General features: G+C 37.7%; 2 protein-coding genes across 2 annotated transcripts; both read right to left on the bottom strand.

Moving 5' to 3' along the window:
• Positions 1 to 832: 832 nt before the first annotated feature.
• LOC129252860 (uncharacterized) lies at positions 833 to 2,032 on the bottom strand. The gene is made up of 2 exons (XM_054890993.1): positions 1,331 to 2,032; positions 833 to 1,270 (listed from the first exon to the last, which is right to left on the bottom strand). The coding sequence occupies exons 1-2, from the start codon at positions 1,920 to 1,922 to the stop codon at positions 1,071 to 1,073; spliced, it is 792 nt and encodes a 263-aa protein (XP_054746968.1). The 5' UTR covers positions 1,923 to 2,032; the 3' UTR covers positions 833 to 1,070.
• A 3,402-nt stretch (positions 2,033 to 5,434) lies between these two features.
• On the bottom strand, positions 5,435 to 15,902 carry LOC129253519 (probable tubulin polyglutamylase ttll-15). The gene is made up of 4 exons (XM_054891934.1): positions 15,800 to 15,902; positions 14,567 to 15,747; positions 14,281 to 14,494; positions 5,435 to 5,768 (listed from the first exon to the last, which is right to left on the bottom strand). Exons 1-4 carry the CDS (start codon positions 15,815 to 15,817, stop codon positions 5,652 to 5,654), a joined length of 1,530 nt encoding a protein of 509 aa, XP_054747909.1. The 5' UTR covers positions 15,818 to 15,902; the 3' UTR covers positions 5,435 to 5,651.
• Positions 15,903 to 16,596: the final 694 nt, after the last annotated feature.

Below are 16,596 nucleotides of genomic sequence, written 5' to 3'. Positions count from 1 at the left end.
ATAACCTTTTAAAGTTCAAAAAATGAGCAAAAAAAAATTTTTTTGGCAAATTGTTGCATAACTTTTGAAAAAAATTAAAAAAAAAAAATCTGTCACGGGAAAACTTAACCAGGGCAACTCTGAAGACAACGCATATCTAATTTTTGCTTTCTGATTACCCAGGTGGAAAAACCGTGACCAAAATGGAGACCTGTTTCGTTTGGAGGTGGACGTCTTCAGCGCCATTTCAAGGTCGCGGGTGTTAATTTTTTTCAAAGTCAAAACCATTTTTTAAAAGCCAAGACATGTACCTTTAAAATAAAAATTTTTTTTTTTTAAATATTCACAGGATTTGTCACAGTCAATCCCCAAAAAAACCCTTCATTTCAGGGCCTCGAGACCAGAAGACCCCCTTAAGAAACTAAAAGTTGTAAACGACCCGGCGAAATGAGGCATGAAAATGGAGGACTAGTTAAATTATTTACAAAAAAAGTAGTAAGTGCTTCAGGTAGTAAACCACCAACCTACCAGGTAGCAGAAAACCAACTTTATCGAAGAATAAGGATTTTTGATCCATCATGCCGCTTTCTTTTGTGCATTAATAACTTTTCTTTATTTCTTTATTGTACGCGATTATTTTGTAAATACCGTTTTTTCTTGATAAATGTATACCATTATTTCTTCTAGTAAACTGGATTGAATTTAAGTAACAGTCTCCTAGAAATATATAAGCTAAATACAATACGGATAATAATTATTTATTACAGTTCCTTAATTTAATTCAATTTGCATATAATTTAGCAGCATAATTTTTTTGTCAATTACTTAATCTATAAAATAAAGCACACAAAAATTATGGAATTTTCATGCGATTTTTGGTTTATTTTGCATTTTTAATTACCAAATTCCACAAAGTTCTTTTTTTACCAGAATGGAACCAAACAAAAGGGTAGCCTACGGAAAATTATTTTAAAAAGAACAATCCTAACGTACATACATATTTACATGTAGTATTGCAATCATTATAAAATAGTTTTGTGGATTTATATATTACGTCAATCGCAAGAATTTGGGTAACATTTGAAATGTATTTATGTCAAGCTGCTAAAAATATTAAGTTTTTCTTTAAGCACTTGCTCATTTTGTTCTAAATTCATAAGGTATGCCGCCAGGAAAGATTTAATATCTGAAGCTTGTCGATAATGAAACTGAGCAAAAGCTTTACTTATTGTTGTACCCATAAGACACTTTATTTCATCGGCGAGATCATCAACCACATGAAGATATTTACCTATTAAAGCGTTAGTTAAATAAGTAGGTAATCAAAATTATTGTATATAGAATTTCATACCTCTTGGTAGCCAATCATAGTCTTTAAAACAACAGCAATTGCTTATGTTCTGCAGATTGCATAACTGAAAAAAAGACTGCAGCTCTGTTTCGCATTTATTTATTAAAGAAATTTCTTTAACAAATAGTTTATGCATTTCGCAAATATCTTTTTTACAATTATTAATGACAGTTGGATCATCGGATTTGATTGCATATCGTTTTAAGTAATCGACAGATTTCTCATGAAACTGTCGGAATTTGCACTTTTCGGCATTTAAACTTAAAATGCATTGCCGCGAATCACTGATAATTTCTTCACGATTTTTCTCCAGCTCTTCAATTTTCTTCGAAAAACACTCATTTAGATCGTGCATCGTGGTTATTTTCCGAGTAAAATTAATAATTGTATCAGACCCTTTGCACTCCGTTTTATTCAGCTCCGGCGAACCAAAATTTAATTTTTCAGTTTCCTTTTTATGCTCATATTTTAAATTGCGTAACTCGGTATTGATGCGCCGCAACTCATTGTCATAACAGACAAGAGTATTTAGGATATCATGTATGCAGTTTCTATGAGGGTTGGGTAACTCCTCTCTACACATCATAAGCATATTGAATATTTTTTAAACAAATATGTACGTAAATATTTTAATCAAAAATTTAAAACCGATATAATTAATGTTAGACATGTAAATATTCGCTTACTACTTTATTTCCAAAAAAATACTTTTAACAGAATTTGTGCTTTCTCAAACAATATTTCCATGCAATCCTTTTTGTTAACTAACTTTTCTCGTTACCATAAGGAGTAAAGAGAGGAGTGGCCTCATTTCCGTTTCTTTATTTTTCCTTTCTATTTATTTATGGAGCGTGCCAAAGTGAATTCATTCAAAGTTATGGTGTTTTCCGATCATGTGTTAATATGAGTGGCACGAACGCAAACAACGGTGTTCAAAAAATATACTCCGTCATATTAAAAACTTTTTCTTATTATTATAAGTCTTTTTCAACTTGTGAAACACTTTTTTAAAAAGAATATTAATAAGTCGAACTTACAAGCTTGAAACTTAAAAATTATAATACAAAACAGAAATACATATTGTTGGAATTTGTTTTTATTATAATCTGGTAGATAATTAAATGAAATTTATTTTTTGGAATATGATATCCGGCATATGTCCGCCAATGAAATTTATTTTTTGGAATATGATATCCGGCATATGTTCGCCACGTCTACGAGTTACATGGTCCCTTCGATCAGTCCAATAAATCAATTGTTAAACTGTAAGACAAATTGGAATCAAATGTCTTCGATGATTAACTGATTAATTTTTGGAAATGAAAATTCAGTCAGCATGGCTCGATAACGCTCGCAATTCAACGCAACGGCAGCTCCTTTATTTCGAAAGAAATACCGCCAGTGTTCTATGAACTTCGCGAACAGATTTATTTTTTTCAAACTAAATATCCACCATTTGGAATCATTGTTCTGGCGTTTAACGATTAATGATGACTTACAAAACTTTACTGAACAGAAATGTCAACACAGTTTGCCATTCTCAGTCGTCAAACTTTTCAGAACTTTTAGCATCGTACCGCCCTCGATGTTTATTGATTGAGTTAAAAACACTTGATAACAGAAGATATATTCTATCGTGCTCATCTTTTATTAGTATCATTACTGGAACTATTTATTGTCCCTCCCTTCTCAGTAAAATTCAATTCAATGTTCCTAATAAGAATCTTACACTATGAAACTTTGAAAACTGGCTTCTCGAGAATCAAATACGGGGTGAATGCTCCGATATCTAGCGCATGTGCGGATTTAAATTTGTTCTTCAATTCTGGTGCTGATTTTACATGACCGTATGGCATGTTGGATATTTTATCTTGAATGCGAAGATACGGATGCTTCCTACTCTGAACGGTCTTTTCATTATCTGCGTTCGCATTTGCCTCTCTTTGTGTGAATTACTTTTTTTACGTGTTTATATTTTCCTTTATTTTTCAACGATTTGTTTGTTGTTAGGCAAAACGTAAATATTCATTCGATAAAACTATTTCTGCTCTACAAAACTATGCTAATTGTATGGGGTTTACCGAAACATTGGGAGCTTGGGTGCCTCACGAGCTCAATGAAAAAAAAAACAAATTACTTCTGAGCCTCTCACCGGCCATCGAGTAACACGCGGTCATAAACAGCGTTTTTTGTACCAAATCGTTACGAGAGATGAGAAATGGTGCCTATACATCAATATGAAGCAAAGAAGAGTAGGTGGCTCCAGGAGATATGTCAAAGACGAGAGTCAAACCAGATTATCATCCAAAGAAGATCATGATATGTGTTTGGTGGGACTGGCATGGCATGGTGCCTGGGAAATGCTCGAAAAGAATGCCACCACCAACAACAAGGAGGTCTACATTGTCCAGATACACCGCGTGAATGAAGCTATTCGACTGAAAATACCTGATCGACATGGTCAAACCATACACCTTTACGACAACTCCAGGCCCCATGTTGCAAGAGTCGCCAAAGCCACAGTCCAAGAGCTCGAATGGAAGTTCTTCAGGGTATTCTCCGGACCTTGCACCGACAGATTATCATCTTTTCCGCTCGTTGTCAAGCCATATGAAGGGCGTTACCTTCAAAAACAAAGAGGTCTTAAGAACTGACTCAACAGCTTCTTTGACACCAGACCAGGCGATTTTTTTCGGAACGGCATCAAAAAATTGATCGAGTGGTGAGAAGAGGTTGTAAACAGCAACGGCGAATATATTATAATAGATTAACTTATTGATATAATTATTGTTTTTTGTTTAAATAAATGTCTTCGGTAAAAACGCTACGAACTTATCCCCAACCTAATATTTAGTTACATAAGCTAAAAAATAGTTACTTACATAGGTTATTTTTTTCATAGTGGAGAATATCTCCAGAACTAAATATTAATCATATATTTATTACAAAAAAAATTTAATTATATAATTTTGAAAATCTAAGAGGCAAGCACTTCCAATAAAGCAATGTCAAATCTTTCGTACTGCTCTCATGTAAAGAGTGGTTAAGTTTCAAGGGCCGGTGTTGATTTTGAGTAAATTAGAATTATTTCAGGAAAGTATTGCCATTTCTTTTTATTATTATAATACTGGTATAGCTCAATTACGTATGGAACAAAATATCGGCCAAATGGCCGGCGCGGCCTTGGCGGCACACCTCCATCCGATGGTCCAAATTTTCGATGACGCTGGGGCATAATTGAGGTTCTATGCCGTTAATGTGCCGAATTATCTCATCTTTTAGCTCTTGAATTGTTGCTGGCTTATCGACGTACACCTTTTATTTCAAATAGCCCCAAAGAAAGAAGTCCAACGGTGCATCACATATCTTGGCGGCCAATTGACATCGCCGCGACGTGAGATTATTCGGCCATCAAATTTTCAACAAGTGTGTGACAAGTGGCACCGTCCTGTTGAAACCACATATCGTTCATATCCATATCTTCCGATTCGGGCCATAAAAAGTTCGTTATCATCTCACGATAGCGAACAATATTCATAGTAACTGCCTGACCGGCCTCTTTTTAGAAAAAATACGGCCCAATGATGCCGCCGGCCATAAACCGCACCAAACAGTCACTCTTTGTGTGTGCATTGGTTATTCTGCTTATTGACGAATCCACAGAGGTGAAAATGTGCCTCATCACTGAAATCACGAAGAGCGCGATATGCATTTTGATTTGAACGCCCGTTTTCATAATAAGCCTGAATAACTTTAACGCGTTGCTCGATTATGTATCTTCTCATGGTTCAAATTGAGTTAGTCTGAAATTGAAAAGTGTCAAATGAAATGCAGAAAAACACTTGACGTTTAGGTGTAGCTCAGATTCAATATCGGGCCTTGAAATTTAACCACCCTTTATATATAAATTCCGCACACTATTACGTTTGAAAACCATTACTGATTTTCTTTTTTCGCGTTTACTCTCAGCAAAATGCTTCTGCGCGCTTAAACAATACTCTGTGCGAGCGGTCTGAAGTTGGTTACACTTCGAGTGCTGGACCCTGTAAAGTGTGTTTTGTTGTTGCTTTAAGCTGATCAGCTCTTTTACCCGAGCGACAGTAATTTAATACTAAAATAATTTCAGTATTTATTTTTTTTACAAAGAGCAATTACATATTTTTAAAAAAGCTTTGGTCCCGCCTTTCGTAACTGATGTACACTGTGTGTGTCATGTGTTAACAAATCCTAGGCCATGACATTTATTCCATTGGATCCAAGCTATCTGTCAGTAGTATGAAGTAGTTCAAAATATGCCATGCATGACACAAATTCAATCGGATTACTGGCACCAACTTCTCTCATCTTTGCATTTTCCATAAAACCAACGCGTTAGCCATGCATTCTTTGTTGAGAGATTTTTTACTTCTGCTTCTATGTCGAAGTTTTCAGGATGAACCTAAAAACAAATTTTAAGATAGTGATTATCAGCAGCGTATACCAGTGAAATAATATTCTAGTAATACATATATGTGTATATATAATCTGTATGTAAGTATATGAGTTCATACTACTAGGTATATGGAAATCTACATATTCTTAAAATGCTAGTTGTTTAAAAACAAAAATTAAAAAAAAATGCGGCCTGGTCATATGTATTGCCCATTAGTAACAGTTTAGTACAAGTGAAAGATGTGGTTTACACCTTTAGAGACTAGAAAAAAGCTAGCTATTATACTCATTGTACCACATACAGGGTTTGATTGAAAAGTAATGAGCCTTATTTTTTTTAAGCAGTTTTATGAAACCTTTTGGCTTATACAATTAATATTCTTCAAAATAGGACCCTTGAGCGTCAATACACCGTTGGTAGCGGTCCTTCCACTGCAGGAAACATTTTTTAAACTCATTCGCCGGAATCGCGTTCAATTCGGCTGTCACAGTTGTTTGGATCGCCTCGATGGAGTCGAAACGCCTCTCCTTCAGCTTTCTTTTTAGGCGCGGGAACAAGAAGAAGTCCGGAGGGGACAGGTCTGGGCTGTAGGGAGGGTGAGGAAGCATCGGAACCTTTGGAGAACCTCCTTCACCGGAAACATTCGTACATCACATGCTGCGCTCGAAGGAACAGTAGAATGCGGCATGCGACTTACTGGCCGAGATTATGAAAGAGATGAGGCGTCTAGAAAGACTGCGACACAACGGTGAGGTTAACTATTACCTCACACAGTTTTTGTCCGGACATGGGCCCTTTTGCAAGTATTTGCGGCGAATGGGTAAAGTGAGCCAACCAAACTGCATATATGGAGATACTGAGTATGATGATGCGGAGCACACCTTCTTTAAATGCGAGAGGTAGAACGTAGAGAGAACAGGTCTGCAACGAGCTATTAGTGTATTTACACCTGAAGAAATTATCGAGAAAATGATATAGACGAAGAAAAATGGAATGCCGTCGCAAATTTTGTGGAGGATATTATCCGAAAAAAGAAGCGCGAAATGGAAAGCTATGCTGAAGAGCATTGAGCATAGGTTTCTCAAAACAGGCGACCCTGGACGCAGGGTGAGTAAGTAAGTATCCTTCTTAGGACGCCGTCTTGGCTCTCTACCCCGAAGCAATGCGGAAGCAGTCCCAGGGGGGAAGGGAAAAATCCAAGAGAAGAGGAGGGATATTTTTAGTGGAATCACCACACACGTAGTAGCGACGGTTACTATATGGTGCGAAGGCATTTTTAACCCAACCTCACCGCCAAACAAAACAAAAAGGTGGCTAGTACTTCCAAACTTCTTCGCAGATGGCAGTAATAATGCTTTTTGGAAAATTTTGTTCTTCGAAAGTGCATTCAAGTTGGCGGTAAACACAAATAATCGGCCAAATACTTTTTTAGAGAAGCAGCTCCAAACATGAACCTTAACTGAATGATAAACAGTTCGTTGAAGTTTTCGAATATCAGCAATATACCAGGACCGCTGTATGTAACTATTCGCCCAGAAGCAAGATTCATCCGTGAATTTTTGGTTTGCCAAATTCTGTTCTGAATTTGCCTAATTACTGTCTCATTAAACTAACAAATGACACAACGCGTATTGCGAAAAAGGTAGACCTATTTAGGCATTTAAATTTTTTTTAAGGGGTAACACCACTCTACACGCGTAAAATAAACACGATTTTTAAAGAATTTTTTTGTATAGAAAGAAAGGGAAAACAATCACTCTGATTTGGGAAGTTATTACTTATATACTAAACTACAAAACTACAAAGTTTGATCGAAAAATTTTACAAAATGCCGGTATTGGAGACATTTTTGTAATGTGGTTTCTCTTGAAGGAGCTCCGCGGCACGCAGCACAGAGGGTGCAAATTTAAATCTGGAACAAGGAAATTTGTTTTTTCTTAATCTAGATAAGAATAGCTAGAGAAACACGTAGGGGATTTAAAAAATATTTATTTTTGTGGAATTAGCAAGCATTTGAAGAAAAAACTCTATTTTGGACTAAAAAAACGGCACTTAAATAATTATAACAATCGTTTAAATTAATCTATCGAAAATCCCCTACGCTCTTCTCTTAAGAAGGTTATTATACAGACGTAGTGAAAAAGCTGATTAAAAATATTTAAAATTGTTTTATGTTATGCTGCGTGCCAATTTCAGAAAACGTGTTTTGAGAAAAACGCGTTTAAAGTTTGGAAGTTTGGAGAAATCGTTAGGTAGCAGTCACTAACGCTTGGTTAAAAGCTTAAAACATTTATGAAATAAACTTCGGTAACGTATAAAACTTTTTGTTCTGTATTTTAAAAGGTTCAAAGAATTTTTTAAGCTTATAAAAAAAAATCAATTTTTTGAAATTTCTACAGTGGTGTTACCCCTTAACGGAACTCTGAATTTTGTCAGTCACCCTTTCATTAGACAAACTGACTGCACCTTTAATAAAAATTAGGATTGATGAAATCTAATAGGCATCAAACTCTTTAATGTTTTGAATGGGATTTCGTATGCCGAAAGGCTATTGGAGAGGGCCGAGAAGTCGTGGAAGATTTCCCCAATCTGGTCGCCCATCAACGTCTTCAACAGGCGGCTGAATGGTGATATAAATATGAGCCGAAACCCAAAAAACAACGTCAAAGTCAGTCAAAAGTGAAAGTCATGCTACTTGTTTTCTTTGATTATCATGGTGTTGTGCACTCGGAATTCATTCCAAATGGTTCTACGGTAAATGAAGAATAATATTTGGAAGGTTTGCGACGTTTGAGAGATAATATAACGCACCGACTCACAAGGCTCATTTTGTGAACACTTTTTTGACCAAAAACTCGACAAATATCATCAGGGCCGTAGAGAGCATATCCGGGCCCCGGGGGAAAATTGCAAATGCGGGCCCTTTCAAAGTTTGTGTAATTCATATAAATACGTATAATCTTGAGTCTGGGCCCCTCTGAAAACTCCGGGCCCGGGGGAAAACGTACCCGATCGCAGTGGTTGAGGTTAAGTTGCAAGACCTTCATGCTTTCTTCTGTTGGGCTGCTCTGTCGCCCTCCCGACACATGGTTAGTGTCACTTTCGCCGTGCTGTAGGCATAGCGCGCACCTCGGCGTATTTATGCAGTTTTTAGCCTTATGGTCTCGCCTTCCACATCTGAAGCACTGAGTAATGCGGTCATCTTCGCTCTTGCAGTTCCTTGCCAGATGGCCAAAATCGTGGCATTTGTAGCACCTTGTTATACGTGCCTTTTCTCTGATACGGCAGTAAACCCAGCCAATACGTGTTTTGGATAGACTTAGCAGTTTTTGTGCGGACGCCGATGGTAGGCTGATGGTGTATGTCTGCGTGCCACCGTATGCTGTATATATTGCTCGAATGACCGATAGCGCAACTTTTCCGTCAGGGAGGCTATTTTTTATCGCTTCTAGCATTTCTTCTCTGGACGTCACTTCATCAATATCTTTTATTTGTTTGACTGTTTCTTGCGGTAGGGAGCGAACCTATGCACTTTCGCCGAGGACACCTTCTATTGCTGTCTTGAGTTTCTCAGTAGCTGGATCAGCTTGCCGCTTTAGTTCGAATAATAATTCGTCCTTCGCTGTCTTTCTGATGCCCTTTACTATATGGCTCAGTTCCTTGAGCTCAGGTTGGGATTTAATTTTTTTTAGCATTTCCGCGTATGAAAGTTCACCGGCTTTTTTTCAGGACCAATGCGTCAGGTTTCGTTGGTATTTTTTGCGTGGTATTGGTCTTACGTTTGAGCAGTATTGACCAGCCTTCACGTGAGTGGGGGCCTTCCACGTCTAGGGCGCATTCATGCCTACTGCTGCCGCGCTTTGTTTCTTTACAGCAACTACCTCTTTTGGTTGGTTGGAGTAGTGTTGTTGCTCTTTAGGCCTGGCCTCTATTGGTCCTCTCGGCGATTCTAAGCGGATGCACTTTGCTATTTGCTGCGGCGAATTGGGCGCATCCCGCCCGCTATTGGCAGCCATGCGGGATCGCTTTGCTTGCCTTTTCCGATCGTTCTCCATTTTGTAGGTTTGTGTGCTTTGATTGGCGCGCACAGTGGGTGGCTTAGATATGCTGTGCATGTCTAATGCTTTCTGGTGCTGCCTCTCCATTTCACTCACCAAGTCTTTCATTGGAATGTTGATATGCCTCTGCACTACCATCATACTAATGAGCTCTTTTATTTTGTCTCCCATCACACGTAGCGGCTCCCCGTCTGATTCTCGCTTGTCGCTTGCTCCCTTTCCTCTTCCTTCTGCTGTGGCGTGTCGCTTTTTTCCATGTCTTTCTCAGAAAAGGATTGATCATATCGCTCTTTTCCTTCGATTCTCCGCATATGCCCGGAGACTCATTCGGCATGTTGTTGGTGGTTTGCTTATGTCTGTGGGAGCCAGATGTCATTCACCTCTCACCGTAGCTGTCTGAGCAGTTGTGCAGATGGTAATCAGCTATTCTCTCTCTTCCCACCAACACTTTGCACCGTTCGCTAAATAATTTGCAATTCACTGAGCAGATGTGCTTATATTAAGGGGTAACACCACTGTAGAAATTTCAAAAATTGATTTTTTTTTATAAGCTTAAAAAATTCTTTGAACCTTTTAAAATACGGAACAAAAAGTTTTATACGTTACCGAAGTCTATTTCATAAATATTTTAAGCTTTTAACCAAGCGTTAGTGACTGCTAACTAACGACTTCTCCAAATTTCCAAACTTTAAACGCGTTTTTCTCAAAACACGTTTTCTGAAATTGGCACGCAGCATAACTCAAACAATTTTAAATATTTTTAATCAGGTTTTTCACTACGTCTGTATAATAACCTTCTTAAGAGAAGAGCGTAGGGGATTTTCGATAGATTAATTTAAACGATTGTTATAATTATTTAAGTGCCGTTTTTTTAGTCCAAAATAGAGTTTTTTCCTTCAAATGCTTGCTAATTCCACAAAAATAAATATTTTTTAAATCCCCTACGTGTTTCTCTAGCTATTCTTATCTAGATTAAGAAAAAAAATGTTTCTTTGTTCCAGATTAAAATTTGCACCCTCTGTGCTGCGTGCCGCGGAGCTCCTTCAAGAGAAACCACATTACAAAAATGTTTCCAATGCCGCCATTTTGTAAAATTTTTCGATCAAACTTTGTAGTTTTGTATTTTAGTATGTAAGTAATAACTTCCCAAATCAGAGTGGTTGTTTCCCCTTTCCTTCTATACAAAAAAATTCTTTAAAAATCGTGTTTATTTTACGCGTGTACAGTGGTGTTACCCCTTAAGCAACTGTTCTCTCTCTCTCAGCAACAACACTTTTCACCGTTTGTTTAATAATTTATCAGTTTTTTCTTCTTTGTTGTTTTATTTTTAATAATTTTTTTTTTGTGTGTTTTTCACTCTTTTGGAGTTTGATAAAAAAAAAATGCCTGTATTTACCCCTAGTTGATCAAGTATTCCTGTCAGAAGCACTCACTGGTCACAGTCCTAGCTCCTGGGAGCACACTTGCACACTTTTTTATCACTACCGTGGGACTTTTTCCCAAACTTATCGTCACTTTTGTCAGAGCACTTGCAGAACACGTCTTTCCACGTCTTGCATACGCTTGCAGAATACCTACGATGGTTAGGTGGCGCAAAAGAATATTGCCTGGTAGTAACATTAGATATCAAAAATTCGTTCAACAGTGCCAGTGCCACGCCCTCCGCGTAATGCAAGTGCCTACCTATCTACAGCATATCATATCCAGCTATCCGTCTGATAGTGTTACGTTACGACAGCGACGCCGGAATCGTTGACTACAAGGCCACAGCTAGCGTGCCACAAGGATCCGTACTAGGGCCTCTCCTGTGGAACATTATGTACGACGGCATTTTGTTGCTAAAGGTACACAAGAGAGCATCATTCGTTGGCTTCGCGGACGATATATCAATCGTTGTAACCGCGAACACGCTCACGGAAATTTTAAATATCGCGCAACAAGCTATAGGCGTGGCTCAGAGGTGGCTAAGCGCGAGCGGTCTAAAGCTAGCTACGCATAAAACAGGAGCCGTACTTATCAGCAGCCGAAAGAGAGTTGAAAAGGTAAAGATTAGAGTTGGGGACAGCATTATCGAGTCAAAGCCATACGTAAAATACTTAGGCGTCTTGGTAGACCATCGAATTAGCTTTCGAGACCACTTGGAGTACGCTAGCAACAAAGCTGCGACCGCGACAGCAGCCCTGGCTAGAATAATGGCGAATATTGGAGGACCAAGACAGCAGGCAAGACAGGTCCTGACTGGAGTAGTGAGGTCTATTCTATTATATGGCGCGACAGTTGGTATTTCAAATTTTATCAAGACAATGATCCCAAACACAAAGAGTGCGTATGTGGCTTCTGTATAACTGCGGAAAATTATGGATACACCAGCTCAGAGCCCCGACTTAAGCCCCATTGAAAATCTATGGGTGCGTTTAAAAAAAGTAGCAAAGAGGCAAAGGAAAAACCGAACAGCGCTTAAAACTGTCATATTAGAAGAGTGGCATGATATACCAAACAATTATGACCTGGTAAAGTTGGTGCAGTCCATGAAGAAAATACTACAATGCGTAATAGATGCAAAGGGTAACCATACCAAGTATTAATTTTTACTAAAGAGTATGCATTTATTTAATAACTTGTTTAAGAAATCAAACAATATCAATTGTGAAAAGAGTAATTTGACACTTACAAAATGAGCTAATATTTTTTTGTTGTATTTCTTTGTTTTCTTTAAGTTTAATTTTTAATATTTTCCAATGAAGTAACTATAAATATTTTTTTTAATGTAAATAGCTTAAAAAAAATTTGTACCAAATAAATAAATGAACTTTTATGCTTCTTAAAACAAAAAATTAAATTTATTTTCAGTGTGTAAACTCATTCTTGACAAACTGTATTGATGATTAAACAATTATTTTGCGTTTTATCGAACGATTCCCTATACTTTTTTTGACATAATGTAATGTTGTTTGCCAAATGTTAAACAAATGAAAAAGCCACTGTCACTAAAAGATGAAATGGTAACTGCAAGATACTCGCTAGTTATAGTGTAGGAAAAGCAAAAGTGACACGACATAAAAATCGTCACGGAAGTAAAATACAGGGTCCAGCTCTCGAAGTGTAACCAATTAAAAAGGTCATACATTTAGTTTGGAAAATTATATATATATATAATTGGCGCGTACACCCTTTTTGGGTGTTTGGCCGACCTCCTCCTCCTATTTGTGGTATGAGTCTTGATGTTGTTCCACAAATGGAGGGACCTACAGTTTCAAGCCGACTCCGAACGGCAAACATTTTTATGAGGAGCTTTTTCATGGCAGAAATAAACGCGGAGGTTTGCCATTGCCTGCCGTGGGGCGACCGCTATTAGAAAAATGTTTTTCTTAATTTTGGTGTTTCACCGAGATTCGAAAAACGTTCTCTCTTTGAATTCCGAATGGTAATCACGCACCAACCCATTCGGCTACGGCGGCCGCCAGTTTGGAAAATTACTTTTATTGATTTCAAAGTAAAAAATGTGTGAAAATAATACGAAATTAAGAATCAATTTACTTTTGCTCGATATGACTACCTTTTGCCCTGACTATGGCCTTGAGACGGTCCAGAAACGAATCGCAAGCTGTCCGAATGTGACTTGCAGGTATTTTGGTTCACTCGCGGACAATGGCTTTTTTTAGTGGCTCTGGAATGGTGAATATTTTAGTTCGGACCTTACTCTCCAAAATGGCCCAAAGAGAATAATCCATCGGATACGCGTCTGATGAATTTGAGAGTTATTGTGTGGACGTTATGAACGTTGTGTGACAGTGCCGAGTCATGTTGAAACGTCCATGGTCTGCCACCGAAATGTTTGTCTACCCACGGCTTCAAAGCAACCTCCAGAATACTTTCCCGATAATATTTAGCATTTACCTTGACGCCAGGATCGATGAAAATGATTGGAGAGCACCCATCTGCGGCTACAGCGGCTCAAACCATTACCTGTGGCGGGTGCTGCCTCCTGCCCGTGAATCAGCTGCGCGAGCAGTCTAAAGTTGGTTACACTTCGAGTGCCAGACCCTGTATTACGAATAAGACCTTTGTGTAATTTTTGCTGGGTTAATAATTACGTTATACAGTTCTATTCAACGATATTTAGTACATTACGTAATTGTGAACGCTTTTCTGAGGTGGGATGCGATACGCCCCTTCCCCCCTTCCCCCATAATCCAAATACTTTATGACCATAATGGAATGTTTAGCCTTTAATTTTAACCGGTGTAACCGAACCGAAGAATAGATTCAAATAATTTAATTTCCAACACTTGCAACTTTTTCTCAAAATTAAATGTTATGTCGCGCTCTCTTTTCCCTTCTTTGCAATTTTTTTATAGTTGGCAACAACCGGAACAAATTATCGCGTACAAGAACATAATTTATGTTTTGAATAAGCGCTTAATCAGACAATGCGAAAACAGATCTAAATAAGTACCTACCATTGTTTTTGGAAATATCCTTTTCATATCCATTTTATGCAAATGTTCGTAATTCGCCTTCCTTAAGATATTGATTTCTGATCCTTTCAAACAAGTTAAGCACAATTCGCATTCCAGTTTATTACAAGACTTGTGACATGAATATCTAGCACATTCGTTGAGATTAATTGCAATGTTTTTATCAGACGTTATCATTTCTTCATCGTCTAAAAATCTGAAGGGAAGTATGAAATACATTATAAATACACTTTCTCTAAAGCAACTCCCATTTCACAACTATAGTCACCTTTTATCGGCTCGTAGAGATGATCCAACACCTACGATGTTGAAAACGCTGTAGAGAACTTGTTTGTATAGCAATGCATTTTGCTTGAAATGTGCTGAGGACAGATTAGGTGACATATTAGCCTCCATTAGATGAACTTTTAATTTATCATCAACAATAAGATCAAATCGAAGCAGCTCAAAGAAGTTACCAGTTTTATAAGGTCGCATAATCATTGCAATATTAGTTATTTTAGACAATATTGCCTCACGTACGATATCTTCAACTTGTAGCCAAACCACATTAGGATCAAGTGAATTGTCCCGTAGGTACGCATCAAATGAAGCGCGCATACTTCCGCCAAAAATTTCAAAATATTTAATTAGGGAGGGAACTTCCCATGTTGGCAAATAGTCATTTCCAACGACGTATTTCTCCGTATTTTCCGCGTCAAATGGGAAATACTTTTCTGGGCAATAACGAAACAATACGTCCCCAGTATACATATAAATTAACAATGGATCAACTGAAGTCAGCACAACATACACCCCAATGTCGAACCTATGTCCATCGACCAATAAGGGGTTTTGTATAAATTCTTGTACAAAATTATCACTAGAACTCAAGTTTAAATAACTAGGCGAACGAATGCGGATGGATCGATGCTTATTGTGCTTTTCCACAAATAATGTGTGTGGATTAATACTGGCATACTTCAAAAATTCTTTCTTTTGCTCTGGCAAACGGAAAGCCTTTGGCATGAAAGGTAGTGATGAGGTGGAAAGATCCACTTTGCTTGTAATGAATCCTATTCCAGGAATATGATTGACAATTTGATGAGGTAAAATTTGTCGCAACACTTGTGACATGTTTTGAAAAGGATATTCATGAGCCCAAAGAAGGTTCCAATCAAATTCACTTAATGGAGTTTGTTTATAACCCATTACTCCCAACAGCCCCACCACATGTTGAAGATGGGTGTCCTCCGCTTTACCAGACGGATAAATTGCAAATTTTAGTGATGCATTTGCCGTGGCATCGAAAGTGTTTAGTTCTGAATCAATTCCCGAATTCCAGAAACCACGACTCCTTTCAAAAAATTCTAAAATGACTGCAGTACCTATTGTGCTAAGTAGAAATGCCAATACAATTCGTAAAGGAATTTTTGCCTGAGATGATTTGGAGCTACACGATTTGTCCACCTGAAATGACACCATTAATAAGAATTTTAATAATAATTTTAACTACCCCTACCATAATTTCGGATTCCATTACCAAATTAATATAAAAAGAAAGAAAATGCAAAATAACAAAAACTAAACTTTCTCTTGAGCTTTGAAATTTCAAACAAAATATTGACAGAACCAGTTAATGAAATAATCGAAAAAATTAGTAATCGATATTCTGTTTGCAGCATTAACATCACGTTCCCACGGTCAATCGGTTGAAGATGAAGTCGAAATTTTAATAGGTCGAGCCAAGGGCACCAAAAGATTTGGTGGCCCTAAAACACTCAGGCTAAAAAGCCTATTGTCTTTAGAGAGAGAGTAGATAGTCAAGGAGGGAAGGAGAAAAGTATCGGAGAAAGAGATATGAAAGAATAGAGAGAGAGATAAAGGTAGTTAGCCCTGTGAGAATATTCCTAATTCTTTGGCAAATCTGTAAATATCTTCCAGTTTTAGAGAACGAATCCTACTCATTCTCACGACATCGGAACCTAAAACTCGTAGCATTGCTGGTAAAGGGAGGACACTCACAGAGAAAGTACTCAGTGCTATCCGCCTCCTCCAAGCAAGACAGGCACATTGGGCCCTCAATGATTCCAACGGTGGTCATATGCTGACCCCATGAATTGTGTCCTGTAATAATACCGACTATCAATCGAACGTCTTTTCTTCCAAGTTTTAGTAGAAAGTTTGACAGTTTTCTGTTCGGACTTGTCACAAAACACATTGCAGTTCTGCAGCATTCTAGACCGGACCATCGCTCTTTATGTAAATAGCACACATAATCGCTGATCAAATTCATGATTCCTGCAGAACTGATTCCGA

This window comes from Anastrepha obliqua, chromosome 1, assembly GCF_027943255.1.
Source record: "Anastrepha obliqua isolate idAnaObli1 chromosome 1, idAnaObli1_1.0, whole genome shotgun sequence".
Taxonomy (NCBI): Eukaryota; Metazoa; Arthropoda; class Insecta; order Diptera; family Tephritidae; genus Anastrepha; species Anastrepha obliqua.
This window is presented reverse-complemented; position numbering and strand designations above follow the sequence as displayed.

Excerpts from the sequence above, each read along its gene's own strand:
- LOC129252860 (XM_054890993.1), bottom strand. The coding sequence starts at position 1,922 with ATGCTTATGATGTGTAGAGAGGAGTTACCCAACCCTCATAGAAACTGC. Across the intron at positions 1,271-1,330 it reads CTATGATTGGCTACCAAGAG|GTAAATATCTTCATGTGGTT; the intron begins GTATGAAATTCT and ends ACGCTTTAATAG.
- LOC129253519 (XM_054891934.1), bottom strand. Across the intron at positions 14,495-14,566 it reads TCTCTACGAGCCGATAAAAG|ATTTTTAGACGATGAAGAAA; the intron begins GTGACTATAGTT and ends ACTTCCCTTCAG. Across the intron at positions 5,769-14,280 it reads GGATATTTCCAAAAACAATG|GTTCATCCTGAAAACTTCGA; the intron begins GTAGGTACTTAT and ends ATTTGTTTTTAG.